The sequence below is a fragment of the Vicugna pacos genome, chromosome 9 (genome assembly GCF_048564905.1).
Source record: "Vicugna pacos chromosome 9, VicPac4, whole genome shotgun sequence".
Classification (NCBI taxonomy): domain Eukaryota; kingdom Metazoa; phylum Chordata; class Mammalia; order Artiodactyla; family Camelidae; genus Vicugna; species Vicugna pacos.
In genome coordinates, this window is record NC_132995.1 from 27,607,868 (window position 1) to 27,631,156 (window position 23,289).

The 23,289-nt window shown below is 45.0% G+C and overlaps 2 protein-coding genes across 12 annotated transcripts in view; one reads left to right on the forward strand and one right to left on the reverse strand.

The window, feature by feature from the left end:
- ADCY7 (adenylate cyclase 7) overlaps nt 1-7,589 on the forward strand; it is a 61,507-nt gene extending 53,918 nt beyond the window's left edge. For 5 of the 6 annotated variants that reach the window (XM_031680570.2, XM_072967338.1, XM_072967339.1 and 2 more), the window contains exons 19-26: nt 627-820; nt 1,709-1,796; nt 2,183-2,338; nt 3,075-3,221; nt 3,847-3,951; nt 4,311-4,425; nt 5,022-5,146; nt 5,357-7,589. In XM_031680570.2, coding sequence (XP_031536430.1) covers nt 627-820; nt 1,709-1,796; nt 2,183-2,338; nt 3,075-3,221; nt 3,847-3,951; nt 4,311-4,425; nt 5,022-5,146; nt 5,357-5,503 — 1,077 coding nt within the window. In that variant the 3' untranslated portion in view covers nt 5,504-7,589. Of the gene's footprint in view, nt 1-626; nt 821-1,705; nt 1,797-2,182; nt 2,339-3,074; nt 3,222-3,846; nt 3,952-4,310; nt 4,426-5,021; nt 5,147-5,356 lie in introns of all 6 variants that reach the window. The other variant, XM_072967341.1, reaches the window with a different exon arrangement.
- The window catches only part of BRD7 (bromodomain containing 7), a 53,201-nt gene that overhangs the window by 2,055 nt on the left and 27,857 nt on the right, over nt 1-23,289 (reverse strand). The window contains exons 10-18 of one of the 6 annotated variants that reach the window (XM_072967342.1): nt 20,182-20,289; nt 19,646-19,781; nt 17,415-17,526; nt 12,702-12,758; nt 10,582-10,696; nt 10,139-10,282; nt 9,783-9,926; nt 2,147-2,209; nt 183-1,189 (exon numbers count right to left, since the gene is read on the reverse strand). In XM_072967342.1, the coding sequence (XP_072823443.1) occupies nt 1,044-1,189; nt 2,147-2,209; nt 9,783-9,926; nt 10,139-10,282; nt 10,582-10,696; nt 12,702-12,758; nt 17,415-17,526; nt 19,646-19,781; nt 20,182-20,289 (1,025 nt within the window). In that variant the 3' untranslated portion in view covers nt 183-1,043. Of the gene's footprint in view, nt 1-182; nt 1,190-2,146; nt 2,210-9,228; nt 9,466-9,782; nt 9,927-10,138; nt 10,283-10,581; nt 10,697-12,701; nt 12,759-17,414; nt 17,527-19,645; nt 19,782-20,181; nt 20,290-23,289 lie in introns of those variants that run through there. The other 5 variants (XM_072967343.1, XM_072967345.1, XM_072967344.1 and 2 more) reach the window with 5 other exon arrangements.

The following is a 23,289-nucleotide window of genomic DNA, read 5'->3' on the forward strand; positions in this document are numbered from 1 at the left end:
GGGTGGTGGTGGTGAATTTGAGCTGGTCTCTAAAGGGCAGAAAGTTATGCAATGGGGGGATGGGAGAGGGGACAGCGAGCAAAAGCTGAGGCAGCTAGTGGACACAGTAGGTTTCAGGTGTTTCATGGGGAGGAGGTGGGGGAGAACTGGGGATGAAGCCAGAAGTAGGTTTGATCCAGCTCTGAGTGGAGTGTGAGAACTTGGTCTTTATTCTACGGGTAGTGGGGAGCCACAGCATGATCTTGAGCTGGAGAGTAACATGGGCAGAGATGCACTTTGGGAAGGGCCAACTCATCGCAGAACTCAGACCACTGCCCTGACCTTGTCACAGCCACACCCCACCTGCACTTTTATTTAGTACATTTTTATCCCTTGAAGTGAGCTCTCTTGCCATAATTAGAAATAAGAATACAGTAAAAACAACACAATACTAAAACATTTTAAATTCTGTTGCCTGCTCTTTGTTAAGGGAGGTCAACAAGGCAAGAGAGTGATGCTGAGGACACACTGGCTCTTCCCAGGTTCCCCCATGGCTAAAGGTGCCCCTCCCTTTGGTGACCACTGGTCCAGGAGGTGCCTCTTGGTGACGGGAGGTGGTGAGGTGACCAACATCCCTGTCTTCCCAGTATTACACCTGCAGCTGCATCCTGGCCTTCATCGCTTGCTCTGTCTTCCTGCGGATGAGCCTGGAGCTGAAGGTCGTGCTGTTGACAGTGGCCCTGGTGGCCTACCTGGTGCTCTTCAACATCTCCCCATGCTGGCAGTGGGACTGCTGTGGCCACAGCCCGAGCAACCTCACCAAGACCAATGGCACCTTCAGGTGGGGCCCAAGTCACTCACTGCCGGGACCCCAGTCCCCCTGCCTGTCTTGACTGTAGCCAATTGCAGCACTTTTTGTTTTGCTTTGTCTCAGTGTCATTTCAAACTGAGGTGCTTTTGCATTCATAGTCCCCTCTGGACTGGACACCTTGTGGGGTGGTCTGGCAGGCGGCATGGTTTCCACTTCACAGAGGGGAAGTGCAAGACTCAGAGCTGAGTGTGACTCATTTGCAGGGGGATGTCCCTGGTCCCACAGAGGCCACCTGGGTCATCCTGTCTCTTGGCTGGTCGCTGGGGGAGCGGCGGGGAGGCAAGGCTTCAGCTCGAGCCCAGCTCCCTGCTTTGAGCTGTGTCCTGGATCTCCAGAGTTCTGGAAAGAGCCGCTGTCTATAGTCTATTCCCAGACAGATGGGAGGGTCTGGTGTGTGTGCATGGTTCCGGGGGGCTTTGGACCTCAAGTGGATTGAGAGGGGCCTGGCTCCCCTTTGACTAAAAGGCAGAAGCTTGGGGACCCAGAACAAGGTTGTGCCTGCAGAGTCCTGCCGACCTGCGAGCCCTGCTCACCTGCAGGAGCTCTGGCTGCCTTTGGCTGCTCCCCCGCCTGCCTGGAGCACTTTCCTTCAGACTTTGCCATGGCTCTTCCTTGCACCAGGTGTGAGCTCAGGTGTCACCTCAGAGAGGCCTCCCCTATCTCCCTGTCAACCTCCATCCCACAACACTCTTTTCTCTACAACCTGAAGCCGTCTTGTTTGCTAAGCATGAGGACATGATCTCTGCCCTCTTGTTCACTTGCCTGCGGGCTGGCACTGTGGGCCCCTGCCACCTCCTGTGCTTGGGGGGCTTTGAGGGGAACTGGAGGCGACACCTGCCTTTCCCCTTCATCCAGCAGCCCCCCATCCTGTTCGTGGGATCTGAAGACAATGATCAATTTCTACCTGGTCCTGTTTTACACCACCCTCATCATGCTCTCCAGACAGGTACAGCCTGGAAACGCCCACTGCATCCCTAGCTTTTGTCTCTACTTGGAGAGAGGACGGGCTGGGGCTGGGGCTGGGGCTGCCTCAGATTTGGAGCAGCACGCAAGACAGCAGTCTTTAGGGAAGCTCTGGCCCCTGGGTCTGGGGTCCTGAGTAAGTGTCCTTACCTCCCATCCGGGCATGAGTGACATTTAATCTTGTGGGTCACTCGAGTCATGGGTGACTGGGGTTTTAAGGCCCCTGGGGGGTGCCTACTGAGTTGGAGACCTTTGCCAGGGGCACAGGGTGGGGGTGCTGGTGGGCTGACTCCGTCACCCCCAGGGTTACAAGTGTGCCCTGTCGTCACTCACTGTGGCCAGGACGCTGATGCTGCCCTCTGTCCGCAGATTGATTATTACTGCCGCTTGGACTGTCTGTGGAAGAAGAAGTTCAAGATGGAACACGAGGAGTTTGAAACCATGGAGAACGTGAATCGCCTCCTTCTAGAGAACGTCCTGCCAGCCCACGTGGCCGCCCACTTCATTGGTGACAAGTTAAATGAGGTGTGGGCGAGAAGGGGCTCAGTCACTAGGGCAGGGAGCCTGAAGGCACAGACGCATCCCGTGGAGTGAAGTGTTACAGCTGCCACGTGCTTTCTGCACCTGCTTTCTGTGGCTCTTGGGCCCCACGGTGCGCCCAGGAGGCCATGGTGGTATCCGCTTTAAGAACACAGGCTTTGGAGTCAGAGACCTGGGTTCCAGTGTGATTGTGGACAAGATGCCTCATTGCCCTGGGCCTTGATTTTCACATCTGTAAAAAGGGGCTGACTGCTTGGCTGGCAGGATTGTTGCAAGGAGCAAATGTCCAGGGCTTTGTAATCTGGACCATCTGTTGATGAAAACACGCATTTCTACCAATTTTGTGTAGCAGTGAGCTTTACAGATGTGGAAACCCAGGCCCAGTGCGTATGGAACCCAGGTCTCCTGCCTGCTACCTTCTACTGCCCCGGGGTTCTCAACCCCAGCCGTACAGACCCAGGGTACTTAAGAGCCCAAAACTAACCTGAACTTAACTCTCCCTGACCAACCAATTCAAAACCTATTCTGTAACAGCCCCTAGGTGGGTCTTAGGTACAGGCAGGCTGGGAACCACTGCTTAGCACCCCCCACCTCTGACCCCCTCCCCATGCCAGTAACATCTGCTCCTGGAGCGGAATCGTCTCCAGGGCCTGCTTCCCCGCCCCCACACGAGGCCGGGGTGGGGGGCCGCAGAGTCTCACTTCTTTTCACCCCAATCCAGGACTGGTACCATCAGTCCTATGACTGCGTGTGTGTCATGTTTGCGTCTGTGCCGGACTTTAAAGTGTTCTACACAGAGTGCGACATCAACAACGAAGGGCTGGAGTGCCTGCGTCTGTTGAATGAGATCATCGCTGACTTCGATGAGGTGCGCCCCAACCCCCCACCTCCGCCGCCTGCGCGGGCGGGGCTCCCCCCACCCCCGCCCTGAGCTGGAGGAGAGGGTGGGGCGTCCTGCACCCAGTTAACACACATGGTGTGGCTCCCTTGGGAGGAACACACATTACACAAACTATAAAAGGTACATACAAATTTTGTTTTTTCAGTAAGTATTTTGTTATCTTCCCTGTGATGGGCAGCTTGCTTAGATTAGATTTCGGTCCTTGTAGAACAGTCTGATTTCCTGCTAAGCCAGTGTCATCAACCTGTTTCAGAGGAAGTCAGTTTGGGCTTAACTCTCAGCTGCAGACAAATAATCGACATTCCTGTGTAGATGCTGTTGGGTGGTGTGTCTGCTCCTTAGCAGGACCAAGAGCAGATGAGGATGGAGGAGACAGGGAATATCAGGGAACAGAGATGAGAGGAGGAGCAGAGAGAGAACCCAGAGGCTGTGTCCCCACTTGGACGGAGGTGTGAACTCAGCTGGGAAGGGCCCAGCATGAGGAATGTGTGCACGGGAAGTGGTGCTGGGAGGGAATCCTAACCCTTCTCAGCATCTGGGACAGCCCTGGCTGCAGCTGTGTCACCTGGCCCTGCTTCCCTTCGTCCTACAGCTGCTGTTAAAGCCCAAGTTCAGCGGTGTGGAGAAGATCAAGACCATCGGCAGCACGTACATGGCAGCGGCAGGGCTCAGCATCCCCTCAGGGCACGAGAACCAGGTACTCCGCCTACTTGGTGGCCTCCCGTCCCAGCCCTAGACCTGTCTTTTACCTGAAAGGGGCACCTCCCCATGCCCCATCCTATGGAAGAAGGACAAAGCCTGAGGGAGGATTCTGGTGAGGGTCTGGGGCATGTGGCCCCTCACCAGGAGGGGAGCTTCAGTGGCAGAGCAGGTTCTGGAGCCTCTGCAGAGGGTCCCATCAATGCCTGCCCCCCTACCTCCGCCATGGGTTTCATGGCCGGGCTCGGGCACAGCGCTTACCAGCTCAGGGGGCTTTGGAGTGTTCACCTAACACCTGGTGGAGGCAAGAAGGCAGGTGAAATGGCCCCAGCCCCACATGCAGCGCTCTGTCCGCAGGACCTGGAGCGGCAGCACGCCCACATCGGCATCATGGTGGAGTTCAGCACCGCCCTGATGAGCAAGCTGGACGGCATCAACCGGCACTCCTTCAACTCCTTCCGCCTCCGCGTTGGTGAGGCCCCGGGGAGGCGGGTGGGACTGTGCAGCCCCTGCCTCCTGGCAAGCCCACTCTCAGCCCAGTGTGCACTGCTATCAGTTACGATAAGCTGCAGAATTCTCTCTGACCCTACAACCCCAGCGATTTCCCGGTTGCTCCTTGCATACTATTTATAAAGTTATTTTTGAAAGTCTTAAATAAATACGAATATATCACTACAGAGAAGGCAAAGCTCAGATTCCTGGCTGTAAGCAGGTGACCTTAAAATACACTGAGAACAAAGCAAAGTCAGTAACCTAACTAGTCAGTTAGCTAAAAGGGTCAGTGCCCAAAGCCTATTCACTCTTCGCTAAGAGTTAGCAGACACGAGGAAAGTGTTAACACTGGACACAAGCCTCTCCTCTAGTAAAGCAGAGTCTGAGAAAGAACTGTCAGGGTTCGCCCTCCTCATATCCAAGTACCATCTCCTGTCCCAGGCTCAGGAAGCACTGTTCCAACATTCATTTCAGTTGTGCTCTGTCAGTGCTTTCTGTGGTTGCCGGGTGGACTCTGTGGCCTTACAAGCCTGAGGTTTGCCTCTATGATCTGCCAACTGCAAACATTATCTTCAGGCATAAACCACGGGCCCGTGATTGCTGGAGTGATTGGGGCAAGGAAACCTCAGTACGACATCTGGGGAAACACGGTCAATGTCGCCAGTCGAATGGAAAGCACTGGAGAACTTGGGAAAATCCAGGTAAAAACTCACCTGGGGAAACCTGTACCCAAGGGGAAGAGACCTTCGCAGAGGTGAGGGAACCCGGTGTCAGTCAGCTGTGGGATTCCAGCAACAAAATTCTTGAGGGAAACCAGACACGTGTGCTGCCTGTCGGCCAACTTTTGTCTGTCCCTCCCACGGCAGGTTTTCTTCCTGCCTCTGAAGACTTAGCCTTCTTTTCCTTTTCAGGTTACGGAAGAGACTTGTACCATCCTCCAGGGACTAGGTTACTCTTGCGAATGCCGCGGACTCATCAACGTCAAAGGCAAGGGTGAACTGAGGACTTACTTTGTCTGCACAGATACTGCCAAGTTTCAAGGGTTGGGGTTGAACTGAGGGCTTTTGGTGGATGCAGAACATGCTGGAAGCCGGTTTCCTTCCCTGAAGCAAGCCAGGGGGAAGGCGCAGCCCCACACCAGTCATAAAGGCATTCCAAGGGCATGGCCACCACCACCCTGGCTGGTGGATCTGCGTGGCTTCCTTGGACTTGCACGAGAGGATTTCTCAGAACGTGTGGCCTGAGGCGGCTCCCGAGCCTTACCCTGCACAGGCAGCCAGAACCTCTCTGCGATACGTCCTCCACCACAGCAGGAGAGGGCTCACTTGTGAGCTCGAGACCCTCATCCCCTTAGCGCCGTGGGGGAGACGTCAGAGCACGACCCAGAGCACACACGCCCCTGGCCGCGGCCTGTACGCTGTGCAGGCGAGACTCACCCTTTCTAGTCTAGGGGGCTCCCGTCTCCCCAGCAGATCAGCTACAAGATTCCACATTTCTCACACAGGCATTCTGGTAAACAGTTGAAAGGGTGTTTTAAATCGATACATGGTTTCAAGCAGTAAGGAGAAAACCCCACAAGGGACACTTCTGACTTCTTGCCATCTCTGGCATGTGTTTGTTTTAAGTGGATACATTATTAATGGCAGTATCATCTTTTTTAATTACTTCCTGGATGCTAGACAAATTGTCTTCCCTCCAGTATAGTTTTTTGCTTTTGTACCCGCTGGCACAGAAGTGGGACCACTGTCCAGTGTGAGCGTCAGCGATCAGCTCAGCTGTGGGATGGAGCTCTGAGGAATGTGACTCAAAGCAGGAAGGCAAGGAGCCTGCACAGCCTAGGCTTCGAATCAGACAACTCTGAAGCCAGCATTCTGAGGTCAGGTTCAGTAAGCAGAAAAGCCTAGGAAATAAGGTATAAGCCCATAGCCCTTCCCTGACTCCTCCTGCATTTTTAAGCGCCCCCTGCAATCTTCAGCTCTGTCTCAGTTTTATATCAGAAAGGCGTGGGTCTGTGGCGAGAGAACCTGGACAACCTGCAGTACTTCCTTCCTTCTCTTCAGTCCTCAGAGCTAGCTAGTGTTTTGAAGAGCTTTAAAACTAAAAGGCGTGCTACCCAGCATAAGCATGTACAGAGGTTCCCATGTCTGCAGCCCTCTCACAAATGCTGAGACGGTCTTGTTCTGAACCAAAAGAATCAAGGCAAGTGCTAAAAACTAGGTTTGTGAGATGGGGTCTTAACAGTGCTTCAACTCGGAAAGAATCGAAAGAAGTCAGCCTGTGTTTCCAGGTAAGGAATAACCAAACTGCCCAGTCCCCTCTCTGAACTGACTTCACTGCCTCATGACCACAGTGTCCCCTGGATTTCTAATACAGCTGAATTTTTAGCTAGCAGTCACCCAGGAACTCCCCTGAAATTATACAGAAAATCTTGCAAACATGAGACTTTGAAAGATTACACAAAGCTGCAGACAGGTGACTGAGCAGCCAGGCTTCCCGGGACAGCGGGCCCGGGGGTGAGCCGCCGCCCCAGCCACGGGCGGGGGAACCGGAGCCGAAGCTGCTGCCAGCCTGCGCTGTGTCTGGCTTGGGGCTGGGCGGGCTGGTGGCAGTGCGGTGCACCGTATGAAACTGGAATAGGTATGAATAAATCGTAAGAACTTGGTGTCCTAAAGGAATTTTACGGCAAAAATGCTGGTAAAGGAAATAAGCCTTACTTAAATTGCCTTTTTTACACACCAATTCTTCATGTAAAGGGCTGGTTTCAGGTGAGTACTACACTGAAACCTATACCCTGAAAATCATCAGTGACCAGGGCTGCTCAGCAGGGCCTTCCTGGGGCGTCAGGGAGGTTCTGTTGCTGGTACCGTGGAGACACACGTCAGTGCGCGGGGCCCCTCTGAGGGGGACATGCTTCTTTCTACTCTTGCAATATTCAAATTACCTTTTTCCTCCAGCAACGGAAATCCCAATTGGGAGTTTAAAAAATAACTGGTTACCACTCATGTATTTTTCTTTATTGCCAATGAAAGTACTGTGTTTGGATAAGAATATTAAGGTTTTAACTTTTAATGTTCAGATCATAGTGTATAACTGACCATAAAAACCACTTAGTTATTTTTTATAAATCTGTTTTCCAAATACCAAGTCATTTCTTCATAGGTGTCATTCTGCTTTATGACAGGACAAGTATCTTTTCAAACACTGACCTTCTCTAGGGGTCAGGGACTTGCTTCAAGTTTCTACTAAGGTGGGCTCACTGACGTGAGTAAAAGTCACACCTGAAGTTTTCTGGTTGGCTTATTAAGAAAATTTCCTAACAGAAAAGAGCATTAACCACTGTATGCATTGTACATATGTACAGAAGTATGCTTGGAGAAAGCACACACAAATGACTAGGGGTTATGCTATATACTGAATATTTATAGATCTGTAACATTTGTTTCAAAATGTTGTATTTCATTTTTATAAAGTACCAGTATTCCTACTTTGTTTAGCTTTTCACGGATTAAATTAGCAATTTAGAAAACCTGAATAGCCTGAAGTGTTTTGAATTTAAATGTTTTCTTGGCCTTTGGTAACTTACCTTAGCTAAGTAGATCAAGTTTAAGAATTAGTTAGCCACCTGAATTACACGGGAGAGACAAACTCTAAAAAGACCTGATAAATACTTATTTGAACTGATTCTTTAATTCTCTTGGCATATGATTTCAAGTAGGGTTTTGGAAGATTAGGTCATTTTAACTCTTTTGAGAGAATCAATTTTCCTTCAGCCTACTTGTTAAATGTTAGTTTTCAAAGTCAAGAAAATAATAAAACGGCTTCCTGCCTGCGTGTTTTACAGAAGGTCTCCCAACAGTCTGAGCAGGGTCTTAAACTTAATCTGTTCACTACACTAGACTACAGTCTAGTGCCTGGTTATAAAAGAGAGTCACATAACATGGTATTCTACTTAAAGAATTAACCTGTTCAGGCACTTGGCCTTTACATTTCAGAAACAAGTAGATGAGAATTAGTTTAGGGGCATGGCAGGGGCGTAGGTGACCTGTGAGAAACAGAAATGTAAACTTTCCTTTAAGCTTGTTTATCCTTGTGTATTCAAGAATGCGTTAGTTTGTTATCTTATTTGTCGTTATCCAAATAACCCTCTGACAAATGGCAAAAACCACCCAAAGAGGAACACCAAGTAAGTTAATGCTAGGAAACTCCTGGTAGGTTTTTTTGTTTGTTTTTGATGGTATTTGTTTTTGGTAGTAGCGGAAAGCCCCTAATCACTTACCTAATCCTCCTAGATGGGGACATCACTGCCAACAGGTATGTAGGGGACATACTAGTAACTTCTAGAGTTATTTTAAGTATTTTTATCTGTAACAATGGAAAAATCTCACTGGATGGGGATGCTTAAGGAGTTTCTCAGATACCGTCCTGTCTGTGAAACATAAGGAAGGAGCATTGTCCTTATTCTGAGAAAACTCTGCCAGGTCTACTCCCACCCACTTTCTGCCCACTGTGGTGACGGGTCAGTCATGTTCCTCCTAAGGCCACTTTCTGAATAAATCATCAAGGTGTAATCTGTTAAGTTAGGAAACATTTGGTTATAATTTCCTTAATGAAAAGTATGGCAGATGTAGAAAATGAGGGATTTCAATTATCTGGAGGAACTTCTTTTAATGGATCATCATGTAAAAGGCTGTTTCATTTTCCAAGCTTTCCTCTATCACTTCATCCTCAGATTCAGCCCCCGAGGAAGGTGAAGGGGTAACTTAGCTGACATGCACAACACAGCTCACAGCCCCAGGTTCAGCTTTATTATCTGACAGAAGTCCAACCTCTGGAACATTAAAATTAACTGTTCCAGAGTTTAATTAAAAACACAATTTACAAATATTTAATATCTTCTGAAAAGCATGTCCAAGTTAAGAATGAAAAAAATATATACATAATATTTACTCAAATACCAGTTAGCTTCAAATCCCATCAGGTCCACACTCAGTAACATCAGTCTTTTCAGGTTCTTCAAAACCTGGGGGGGGGGGGAACCTTCATTCAGCCTTTTTTCCTTTTAGTTAAAAAAAGGATGTGAAAGAAAAGAAGAGTAACTTGACAGCACTTCTCTACCATGTTAAAGGGTCAAGACTAGGTACTCACTGTAGCTTTTTTTTTTTTTTGCAAATGTATGGAATCTTTATTCTTTAGACAAGATGGAAAGAAAACTAAAACAGTTTATACGTTAACATGCAGAACAAAACCTTTCAGATGTTACTTGGAGGGAGAGGACTGATGTTTCCTTTTACTCACACTTATTAGCTCTCCAGTCTCCCAGGGACACAGGGCACGTACCTTCTGTTAAATCTACAAAGTTGTTCTCAGTGACCGGGGCAGGGACGGAAATCCCCATCGCTTTTCGGACTCCGTACGTGCTTACAATATCACCTGGAGTCACTTGCTGTGCAAGTTCTTTAAGGTTATTGGTCACTTGTTCAGCTAGAAAGAAAAAAAAAATCAATATAAACACAGTTCAAGGTACTGAAATGTGATTCCTTTAGATAACTAAAAAAAACAAAAGCCCAATAAATATAGAAATGCAAAAAAAAACCTGTCCAAGAATATTTCAGGGTTACTTCCCAGTGGCACCACAACTCAAGAGTTCCTCCTTTAAGCACCCCAATTCTCCTCTTGCTGGAGGTACAACATACCGAGATGCATTTCTCTGTATGAGGGACCCAAGAGACAGATCATGTTGGGAGGGGGTCTTGTGCTCAGGCGCTCATTCTGGGCTTCCTGGAGCTCCCGGAGCAGTTTGGTGGTCTCGTCAAGTTTCCTCTGGAACACTTCAGCTTCTGGGTGGTAAGAAAAATAACTTACTAAAGACCACATGGACATATTTGTATTTGATCTTATGCAGTAAACTGAGTACTGTGCCCTGGGGTTTTCCTATTTATTGGTTAGTCTTCTCTCCTCAAAGGAGTAATCCCCCTCAGATGAAATCAATACCACAGACATGCTTTACTCTTCACTGACACGTGGCCACCAAGGTGCTCCTATAGTGAACGGCTGTGTTCATCTGTGCTGGTGTGACATTAAATCTTGACTGCCTGTGTCATGAAGTGCTTCCTTCAAACCCTCAGGAGACACTCACCTTCAGAGTCAAAGACTTCAACTGGAGCTCCAAAGTTTGTTACTGCTTTCAGCGCTGTGAGCCTGTCCTGATTACTGGGGTCTAAACGCCCTGGTGGCTCAATTTCTGTAACCTGCTTAAAAAAAAAATTATTTGAGCCTGCTAAGCCCTGACAGTGCTAGAATGAGCATGCTAGTAAGATGGCTTGTGTTCATAAGCCAAGTTATCTCACCTATTTAGAGTTATAATTCTGATGCCTACAAAAACCTTTAAAAAACCATCCCCAAATCCTGGCAGACATGTTCGTGAATCCACACTTCTGTAATGGAATGGCGTGTCTCACACAATCTGCATCCTGTGTCTCATCACTACTCTGAAGATAAAAGCCCTGTTCCTGCACCGGGAAGAGCTTCTGCTGACTAAGACAGTGCATCACGTTGTTCCCGTCTACACACTTGCACTCCCTGTGGAAGATCTCGAACATAAGAGATCTCCTGGGTCTCCTCTGGGGCCCACAGCCAGGCTGACAGTATTGCACGGGAGAAACAAAATCCTAAAAAAGGTGGAGTTTTATTTGTGGAATCAGAAGACTCAGACTTCCATAATCCTAACACTGCTTTTTGGGAATAGGAAAATCCTGATAATGAGTCGCCAAAAGCTGATGGTCCCATTTAGACTTTGGTATTGTTCTCTAAGCTCCATCTGAGCACCCAACTTCTCTGCCTCCATGCAGCCTACAAGTGTGTGGTGGAGAAAACCGTATCAGTGCATACTTATGGTCTGCCATTTCAGCTGGGCTCTTACAACGCTACTCAGTATACACTTCTTACCCTGCTTTCTTTCCCATTCTCAAGATCTCTTTCATTCTTGTCTGCTCACTAAGCACACAATGTTGCTTGGCAACTCTGTCTTGAAAAATGCCATGGTTATGTAAATACAATCTACATTTGCATCTATCTTTACTTGATCTCACATCTTCACGTTTTCTTTCCCCTCAAAGGGCTTACATCTCTCTGATCTTTAATGTCCCAGTTTTCCTCCACTCATTTAACTCATGGAATCCTTACCTTTTGTCCCCACCATTTCACTGAAATTATTCTGATTATGATGACAAATGACATCTGCTAGACTCTCTTACTGGGCTTCTGTGCAGCATCTGACACTGCTGGACTCTTTCCTGCATGCCATTCGTTCATGGTTTCCCCACCTTAACTGTTGGTCTTCTCCAAGGTTCTGTTATTTGATCCTTTCCCAGTCTACAAGTTCTGCCTGGATGATCTCATTTACCCTAATAACTACAATAATTCTACCCTGACACCAATGACTTCTACACGCTGCTAATAATGTCCTAAACCACATACAGCCCTGCAACTGAATGAAATTTCTCTGCCTGACAAAGGTGTGCTCCTTTTCCTGTACATCTGATATGAACTAACGATATTATCTGCCTCATGCTCCAGCTCCCGACAATTGTAGTTCTACCGTATTTTTCTTTGTTATACATCTTTATTCTCTTCCTTTATATTGTTATGCTAGTTATTTTTCTGCTGAGTAAATCCCATAGCTTTTCACTGGTCCCCTCCCTCCAGCCCCTTTCTTCTCCACATTTTATCATAGCATCCTATCTTCAAAGATAAAATCTCAACTTCTCAGCACTGTATGTATGACTCACTATCATCTGGTTCTCACTACCTTTCCTCCTCTCTCCAGGTGCCCCGTGCTCGCTCACGTTCTGGGCGCTCTGCACACTTGGATCTGTTTATGTCAATACACAGGCAGTTCAGTTCTACCCGCTGTGGATGCCTGGCCCTGCTGCTGGAGAACGCCTGTGCATCCTTCTAGACCTGGTTCAGCCAGAAGCCCCTGTGAGGCTCCCCTCAGCTCTGCAGAGCGGCCGGGCCCTCCGACCTGTGTCCCCACGGCGCGCACACTGGCACTGGGTGGTGACTGGTGTTGGCTCCCTTGTTTACATGCTCGTCGACTGCACAGCTATTACTGACATTCCCCACAAGCAAAAGAGTTCTTTTACCTTAGGAGATACTACAATAGCTATTTTTCCTTTAAAATAAAAGCTTCATCATTTAGGCTTTTTAGCTTATTCTCTATTTAAATATTTCTTATAAAGCATAAAATATAATCACCTCCATTTCTTTTGCTGTGTCAAGTGTCCCAGCCTGGACTTCATCTTCAGGTGATGACTATAATAATAAAGAAAAACACTTCATTAAAAGATGAATAAGGCAAATATCAAGGAAACAAAAATATCAAGAATTTCATAATAAGATAAAAGAAAATAAGAATATAGGTTATTAAAATATAATTTTAAACTAAAAATGAATTAGATATAATTGTTAGCATTTTAAGAGTATTTTGTGAGTCCAGAGTACCTATACTGGCGACTTCAAGATTTGACAGTCTAGGGGAGGTGCCAAGATGGTGGAGTACAGGGACTCCAGGTCGCCCTCTCCCACGAATACACCAAGAACTATGTCTACAAACCCAATGAACTGCACAGAACACCTACTGAACTCTGGCAGAGTGTCCCTCGCTTTGAAATACTGGAGGATTCTCACAAAATCCAGTAAGAGAAAAAAAGAAAAAGAAAAAATCAGTGCGGGACTGGTCCTGCAGGGAGCAAGCGGCAAAGGAAGAAAGGCACCCTCATGCTGGGACACATCCTCTCCAGCCAGGAGGTCAGTGGGGGTCAGAAGTGGAGCTTCCGAGGCTCAGAGGAGAATGTGCTGGCTTCTTGGCAGACAAAACGAAGATAAACTCGCATGGAGGGTCCTTGCGATCCCTGGCCCTACACACGAGCCAGCAGGGACAAGGTGGGACCTGCTGCTGGAGATCGGTGAGGAGCCCGGGCAGAGGGCCGGGGCCCACAGCACAGAGGCAGCCTCAGGGGACTGGAGGGTGGTGTGAGCTCTGACTGGGGGTGTGTGTGGAGAACTGCTTGGGACTCTCCATAAAAAGGTACCACTGCTGGTGTTCGTGGCAGGGAGGAGGGTGAGGCAGCTGTGCCATCACCGCTTTCTCCACTTGGCTCTGTTGTTGGTGTGTTCTCTCGAGAAGAGAGGTGGGGCTCGGTCACAGCCACTGCTGCTGCATGGAGACAGGGCTGCAAGCTGAATCCATACCCAGCAGCCCTGCAACTTTACAGCGGGGACTGAGATTTGTTCACAGCCCCAGGCAAAGAGGGCGGATTTGTGCTCTCTGGACCCTGTGCCTCTGGGAGGAACAGGTAGCGAGTTCCAAACGGTGGGGGCGGGTGTACTATACAGTATGCAGAGGCGGGGCTGAGGTCTGTGCTGACCCTGTGGCACCACGGATTCAGGTGTGTCACTGCACACTCACTACGGCGGCTCCCAGCACCAGACACTGGTGGGTCTGTGCTAGTGGTTCCTGGGGCCCAGAAACCTGGGGGACACCAGAGTGGGTAGCTGACATTCCCACAGCTAAGGCAGGGACAGATGCAGTATCAACAAAGAGCACTTTCTAAGCCCACATAACAAGTGACAGACAGCACCACAGAAAGCACCTCCCAGCGCACATCTCCTGTGGAGGTACACTCAGCGACTCTTCTTCCCAGCTAAAGCCCTCCAACCCTGCCCACCACACACCACAGCTCAGAAATGGGTCTAGAAGCCTCTATGCCAGCAACAGGGGAGCAGACCGGCCCCTGTCAAGGCTGTGACCACAGAACAAAAAGAGAGGCCCTGCTTAACAACACTCAGGGCAGGCTCTTATCGCCATGGCACCAACCACACCCCCAATCAAAGGGACCAAAGACCGCACACATGGAAGAAAGATGTGGCAACCATCCATACTAAGAACAGCCCTTGCACCAAAACTATTAGATGCACACAGTCTACACAGGAATGCTCCCACTTTAAATAAATAAAAACAACAACAAAAAACAGCCCTTCAAGACCACAGTAGATAACTGATACTCCTAAATCCATACAGCCAGAGAAATATACGTAAAACGAAGCAGAGGAACCACTCCCAATTAAAAGAACAAAAGAAGTCCCCTGAAAGAACAATGAGACAGACCTCAACAATCTACTAGATCATGACTTCAAAAAGGGGGTGATAAAAGCACTGAAGGAAATAGGAGAGACTATGAATGGAGACAGAGAATACTAAAAAAGGAAACAGACACTATAAAGAGGAGCTAATTAAAACAAAACACAATGGCTGATAAGAGCTGAGCTAAAGGCAGTCAAAAGCAGACCAGATAATGTAGAGCAATGAATAAGTGATTCAGAAGACAGGATAAAAGTCACCCAATCAGAAGAGCAGACAGAAAAGCAAGTAAAAACCAATGAAAGCAATATAAAGGACCTATGGGATAATATAAAGTGTGCCACCCTATGCATAATAGGGGTCCCAGAAGGAGAAGAAAGAGAAAAGGGGACTGAAAAGGTATCTGAAGAAATCATGACCGAAAACTTTCTAAACCTAAAGAAGGGAACAAATGTCCAAGTATAGGAAGCACAGAGGGTCCCAAACAAGAAGAACCTAAACAGACCTACACCAAGACATATTATAATTAAGATGGCCAAAGTTAAAGATAAAGAAATGATTCTAAAGACAGCAAGAGAAAAACAAAGAGTTAGTTATAAGGGAACCCCCATAAGGCTCTCAGCTGATTTTTCTACATAAACACTGCTGGCCAGAAGGGAGTGGCAAGATAAATTCAAAGTCCTGAATGAGAGAAAGCTGCAATCTAGGATACTCTATCTGGCAAGACTATCCTTTACAGTAGGAGAGAGAAAGAATTTCACAGACAAGAAAAACTAAAAGAATTCAGCAATACTAAACCTACCCTAAAAGAAATACTGAAAGGTCTACTCTAACTAGAAAAGACATAGGAAGCTATAGAAAAGAGAAAACCATAATTGGAAATGCAATAACTACAATAAGGGAATAAACATGAAGATAAAAAAAAAAGGACACCAAAATCATAAAAGGTGGGAGAGGGGAACAAGAAAACAAAGATTTTTTTTTCTTTTTCTTCCTTTTTCCTTCATTCTTTTTAGGATGTGTTTGAGCCTACATGACTACTAGTGTAAAGCAAACAGATACAGTAATGGATTAATATAGTTGAAAAACAGGGTAACCATAAATCAAAAGCATATAATAGTCACAAAACCCAAAAAGAAACAAATACAAAAGAAAATTATCAAACCAGAAAAATACTGTATGATATCACTTATACATGGAATCTAAAAGACAAATGAACTTATTTACAAAACAGAAACAGACTCACATAGAAAACAAACTTATGGTTACCAGTGGGGAAAGGAGGTAGCAAGGGATAAATTGGGAGTTCGAGATACTAATGTATATAAAATAAATAAACAACAAGTTCATACTGTATAGCCTAGGGAACAATATTCAATTTCTTGTAGTAACTTATGGTGAAAAAGAATATGAAAACAAATATATGTATGTTCACATATGACTGAAGCATTATGCTGTACACCAGACACTGACACAACATTGTAAACTGACTATATGTCGATTGAAAAAAAGAGATCGACAGTTCTATGCCTGATCAAGAAGCTATATGCATGTGTAAAATGGTTTTGGTAAACAGAATACAAGGACTCAAATGGAATCTATTTTTAATAACTGGTGCTTGAAATCTCTGACAGAGAAGACTGGAGAACTCTAGGGCCTATTCTGCATTAAAAATGGCAATACTGTTCGACATCAGAGGATTACTGTAAAATATTTAAATGCTACAGAGAACGCGAAAGCCTCCCATAATCCTAGTCATGTGCAAAAATCAGTAATCTCTTTTCTTTTTTTGAAAGGTTATATTGTGATTTATTTAACCAAGTCCCAGTTTAAAAAAACTGTAAACATTGTATCCCTTATATATTACTTCTTATTTTCTTAAATTCTGAGAAGAGGAACTGCTGGACCAAAGGGCAGAGAAACTTTAAATTTGAAAAATATTGCCATATCAACCAGATGGAAGATATTCAATTTTAGTTCAAGACTTTTAATTAATTCAGATTGATGGGAAGAGAATAGTAAAAATATTTTTGAATTCATGTAAATCTGAGTATTTTTTAGGTCTTGTAAAGAAAGCAGTTCATTTATGTGCTAAGACTGTGCAGCAGTTCTCACTGAACCTCGGGCGCTGACTCAGCTTTGCCAAGAGGGCAAGGACCAGCAGCCACAGGTAGTGAGGGCAGAGGACAAGGCAACTACAGTCACAGCCTCCAGGAAGAGTTATGACTCCTGGGGATAGAGGGTTCCTCTAATTATGGTGACAAGGACATTTCTGAGATCAACTCTCCTGTACGCCAGAAGGAACATTTTCTGGTTCTAATCTTTGAGCCAAGTCTCTGAATTATCCTGGATTATGAACTACATCCAACTGAACTGGAGCTAGTTTACAAGTGTTAATAAAAGACAGCAATGAGGAAGCTTTTTACTTTTTCACTTGAGGCTCCACTGTGTTATTACTACAAAATAAGGAAAAGGACATTCCCTATCATTTTAGTCAACTCAGTTTCAAGCCAGTGAGCAGGACTTCCTTTTTTTTTTTGTTAGGGTACATAACAGAAGTTGACTTCTGAGTTATAACCCCATTTTTGATTCCTACATTCCCAAGATGAGGAGATAATGACACTCCTCTGGCCCTCACAGATCCTGGTAGCTGAGTTACTCGTTTCCGTTCATTGTCCTCCACCCATGGTCTCCACCCAGGCTGGGCTGTCTTTTCAGCGGAATGGAGTTCAGCTGTCACACTGGTTAATCCCATGGTTTCATAACACTGACGACTAACACTTGAGAGCCAATGATAAATCACCCTGTTTCTTTAGCAGCATTCTTACCATCTCCGACTCTTGCAGGGTTCTAGAATGTCCTCCTTTTGTTAAGACATCCAGTAAACCATCTGCCATGACATATGGATAATCTTGGCATGTGGCCAAAAACTCATGGATGCTGAAAGAGAGTGTGTTGGGAAAGTCACTTTCATATATAAATCATCTCTACTGGTGTAATCTACTACCAGAGCCAACTGTTTCATTAGATGCCCTTAATTTATACACCATGACGTGAAACTTTCCATCCAGGCACAACACTGTACTTATATATTACCAGTGATAAATTTATCATCATGAGAGAATTAAACAACATCAAGAACACCGTGAAAAGGAAATGCTCCTGGGGAAACCTTCAAAGAAAAACAAGACTTGTGATGGCGGGGTCCAGGGCTCAGCGTGTGGAGCTCTTTCCTTCTCCCCTTCACTTCCCCGCTAGGTGATTCATCTCAGGACTCTCACATGTACTAAAAGACTCTCAAAGTTCCACCTCCAGTTTGGACCACACTCTTTGGACAGCTCCATCTGGAGGTCTAACAGGGATCTCAAAATGTCCAAAACTGAGTTGCTGGATCTTCCTCCCAAAGCAGTCCCTCTAAAATCTTCCCCATCTCAGTCAATAGCAATGTCATCCTTCTAGATTCAGTCTAAAGCCCTGGCGTCCTCCTTGACTTCACTCTCTCACACCCTGCTTTGATTAGTCAAGAAATCCTACCAGCTGACTGTTGATTCCTTCTCAGTACCTCAGTGCTACTCTATGGTCCAGTTCTCATCTGGATTATGACAGCAGTTCCCGTTTCTCCCCTTGCCCCCATGAAATCTGTCATCCACACAGCAGCCATAGTGATCATTTTAAAATTATAAGCTAGATTGGGTTACTACTCTGCTCAAAATCCACGAGTATTTTCCCATCTCACTTTGGGTAAACTTCCAAGTCCTTAGAAAGATCTAATGCCATCTGTTATCTCCCCTACACTCTTTCTGCCCCATACTGCTCTTCTTGGTCTTTAAATGTGTCACGTAGGTTCCCACCTCAAGGCCTTTGCACAGCTGTTCCACAGGCTGGAATCTCTTCTTTCAGACAGCAGCAATGTTTGCTTCTTTACCTCCTTGAGTTTTTGCTCAATGTTCACTTAGCAAAGCATTCCCTGACTACCCTATTTAAAACTACTCTCCTTCTCCCAGTCTTAGCACTATCCTCCTTTGTGTCTTTACTTTTCTCCAAAACACCTGTTACCATCTGACAGGAAGGCACGGGTCTTTGCAAGTACTGTTCCCTTGTGGAATCCCCAGCATCTAGAATGCCTGGAACATAAGGCACATGAAATGCCTATTTGTGGAATGTATGGATGAATAATCCAGAAAGAATTTGTTCAAACTGGCCAGAAGATATGTGAAGGATACAAATGGCCTGATCTTAAACCAGTCAGTCTCTGACCTAGGGACCCCTGCCTTGTAAAACCACTGCCCCCACTACTACCATACATATATAAAAGTGAACAGCCCTCCCTTTGTCAGAAAACCAGGAGCCTGGTTAATCCATGGAGTTAAATCATTACACATAATGAAAGCTAACAAGGTGCTGGTGCCACGGAGGAATAACCCAAGCTCAGTGCCCCGCCACAAGCCAGAATCCCAGTAAATCAAGATGATATCCCATCCTGGGGTGCAAAGTACCCAGCATCCTAAATAAGAGCAAAGAAAGTTATCTTCCCACAGAAACACGCAGTAAGAGATGGATGAGTGTAATTGCAATAGTTCACTGGTACGTGACGGGTCTAACAGGCACGGATGTGGGCTGCCTTATGAAATGAATCCTGTCCTACCTCTTGGGGAAAATGTGCTGTGGGTTCCCAAACTGATTAAGTGTGGAACAACTCACTGACACACAAAAATGTTACAGCAGAGCAGATGGCACATCAACATTCTGAAGCAACAAGCTCCTGAATTTTAGTATGTTGAGGTACACAGCATCGTTAAAAAGATATTTTTGTAAGAAATAAAATACTGCAGATGCCAATATCAGAAAATATTAGGGAGATAAACTCTTTAAAATATTTAGTTGCCATTAAAGGATGATGATAACTAAGGGTCTATTTAATTATAGTCAAATTAAAAAAAAATCACTGAACACATTTTCTACCCTTTGAATTACTCTGTAAGTCTATCAGTAGGTCACTTACGTGTGTTAGTATTTTAGGACAATGCAGCACTCTAATACTGATGAACCAGTGACTCACCTGAAATCGCTCGGGAGCTCAGAGTCTTCCCCATACGTTGAATAGATTAAATCAGAATCGTCCTTGCTGATATTTGCAAATGTGGAGTCATAATGTGGTGCATAAGAACTGTAGGGTCCATAATTCAAATATAACACTTGAGAAAAGAAAAGAACTACAATTAAAAAAACTATAATACTATTCTTTATCTTGTATGTCAATCTATTTTGTTGTTTTATTAGATTCCTGCTAACTTTGCTACTGCGTTGACTGGCGTACAAATCTAAGGTAAGTACCTTCTCCCAAACACGTACTTGTAAAGTCACAACTCAAGTGAATTTTTCCCTACGATGGGAAAAGGAAAAAAGAAGTAACAAAACTCATTTTGAATATTAATACTGATTTTTCAGTTTCTTAAGTTAATAAAATAATTAATGTTACAAAAATACCACGAAGAAAGTGTATAAAGTAATAAATGGTAGTTATGCTTCTTTTCCCCAACTCCTTGAAAGACAAGAAAAAAAGAGAAAAAACATGACCAACATGTGGGGGCTTACCTGGAGTTACTTTGTTCCTTTTATCTTCTTTGAACCCCTGCAAAGTATTCACTCCAGACTGAAGTCTTCCAGTCGTCATCCCCAGTCTCACGGGGCAGTAGCCTGGTTCTGAAACATGAGACAGTCACGGTGGAGTGGGCTCGTGTGGTAGCGAGCCAAATGGTGCTCTGCAGTCTGCGAGCACACTGCTTGGTGCCATCCACAGGACGCCGGGCAGCCCTCACTATCCCCATTTCTAACGTAAGAAAACCTGAGCTTAGAATGGCAGGAATGCAGCCAGGAACAAAATCTGGTCCTTTCCATTATATTCTACTGCTTCCTGGAATTCTTTATAATCATGTGGCACACTTCACTTAAAAAAACATGTTTAAAAGCTGGGCCTTTTAACGTTAAGACAGTAGAAGTAAAGCAGCAGAAAAGGTCAAGTAAAAGACTGGGTAAGAGAGAATACCCAATTAATGACAAGAATCCATAATACAGTGAGGATAAATTAATATTCGCAAGAGACAGACTTGTAGTGCAAGGAAGATAGCCTTTAAAGATGTGAATCAGGAATGAACCCCCATAATGACACTGGAAATCTGTGATATAAGCACAAGAACTGAGAAGGATGACAGCAGGAGAAAACGTGGTCTCCAGCAAAATCCCACAGGAAGGCTGCTGTCTCCTCAAGAAGAGTCCTGGTTTTCCTAACATGACCACACTGCAAGAGATTCTATTGCCACAGGTCATCAGTGTGACAAAAAAAGCACTTGTGAGAACCTTCGAACATCTAAATCAGATCTTCTTTCCTTGGTAAGCAGTCTGGAATTTGGTGTCCTAACTGGTACTGGCACCTCCAACCAGGAGGATGAAACTCGGGGTGGACAGGGGCATCTTCTACTGTAAGCCAGAAACTGGTCTCCTGAGGGAGCTGCTCTAAGTGTGAGGAGTCAAATTTTGGCCACAGCTGATAATGTCTACAGGAATGGGAAACCCAGAAAATCACACCAAGAGCAGAGACCAGAACCTCAGGTACAAAGAAAGGGGTAGATCTTTTTTTTTTTTTTTTGGCATACGTATTTTTATTGAAGTACAGTCCGTTTACAATGTTGTGTCAATTTCTGGTGTACAGCACAATCCTTCAGTCATACATGAATATACATATATTCATTTTCACATTCTTTTTCACCATAAGTTACAAGATACTGAATATAGTTCCCTGTGCTATACAGTATGAACTTGTTGTTTATCTATTTTATATATATTAGTGTCTGCAAATCTTGCACTCCCAGAGGGATGTAGGTCTTAAGGTGTCACCTAAATCAACCTAGTTGCATCTCTTTTCAAAATTTCCCCACAGCCATACTAGAAAGGGCAATGTTCTTAATTCTGTGGCATTTTCTTTGACCTGAAACCCTAAAAAATTCTACTATGAAAATTTCATAAAAAAGTAAAAAAATGAGTTTTGTTTCAAAACATAGCACCAGTTCTTTTTCTTCTAAGTACAGGAGCCTATCAGTGTTCTCCTCTGCACAGTCAAGAGTGGATGCTGAGAACATCGACAGGCTCACCCTTTCAGTCTTCAAGTGCATCAAGCTCTTCTCTGCTTCAGTTTCTTCTACCTGCTATTCCCCAATTCCTTACTCACTATTTTGGGATTAATCTAAACATCCCCAGACACTAGACACTCCTGTTACGGACTACCACAGCTGCTCCGTTCCTCTGTCGTACTGATTCGTGGTGGACAAGGTTTACATTATTTTTGCTTGTGTCCTCCTTTCCCCACCCCACAGGACGCAAGAGGAAGGGACTTGTCTCTTCCTGTTCTGTTCCCTTTGTACACCTAGCTGCACCTCATGCTCCTAATACAGAGCCTTGCTCATAGCAAAACAGTAAGTACTGGAGACTATTTCCTAACTGTCATAATTCATTTTTGTATCTCCGATTATCTCTCTCCTCATGACAGTATGAAAACAGGTATTTATAAAACAATATTCTCATATTTGCTTATCACAACTTATGATTTTTCCTCTCTCAGAATGACAAAAATTTCCCATTCTTACATCAAATTTCAAAATCTAACCAAGGAGGTGAAAGAATAATACACAGAAAACTATAAACCATTGATGAAGGAAATTAAAGAAGATATGAAAAAATGGAAAGATATTCCATGCTCTTGGATTGGAAGAATCAATATTGTTAAAATGGTCACACTGCCCAAGGCAATCTACAGATTTAATGCAATCCCTATCCAATTACCCAGGACATATTTCACAGAACTAGAACAAAGCATAATAAAATTTATATGGAACCATCAAAGACCTAGAATTGCTAAAGCATTACTGAAGAGAAAGAAAGAGGCTGGAGGAATAACTCTCCCAGACTTCAGACAATACTATAGAGCTACAGTCATCAAGACAGCATGGTATTGGTACCAAAACAGAAATATGGACCAATGGAACAGAATAGAGAGCCCAGAAATGAACCCACAAACCTTTGGTCAACTAATCTTCGACAAAGGAGGCAAGAATATACAATGGAATAAAGACAGTCTCTTCAGCAAATGGTGTTGGGAAAACTGGACAGCAGCATGTAAAACAATGAAGCTAGAACACACCCTTACACCATATACAAAAATCAACTCAAAATGGATTAAAGACTTAAACATAAGACAAGATACAATAAACCTCCTAGAGGAAGACATAGGCAAAACATTATCTGACATACATTTCAAAAATTTTCTCCTAGAAGAAATAAAAGCAAGAATAAACAAATGGGACCTAATGAAACTTACAAGCTTCTGCAGAGCAAAGGAAACCAGAAATAAAACAAGAAGAAAACCTACGGAATGGGAGAAAATTTTTGCAAGTGAAACCGACAAAGGCTTGATCTCCAAAATATATAAGCAGCTCATACGACTCAATAAGAAAAAAATAAACAACCCAATCCAAAAATGGACAGAAGACCTAAACAAGCAATTCTCCAAGGAAGACATACAAATGATCAAAAAGCACATGAAAAAATGCTCAATATCACTAATTGTCAGAGAAATGCAAATCAAAACTACAATGAGGTATCACCTCACACCAGTCAGAATGGCCGTCATTCAAAAATCCAAAAATGACA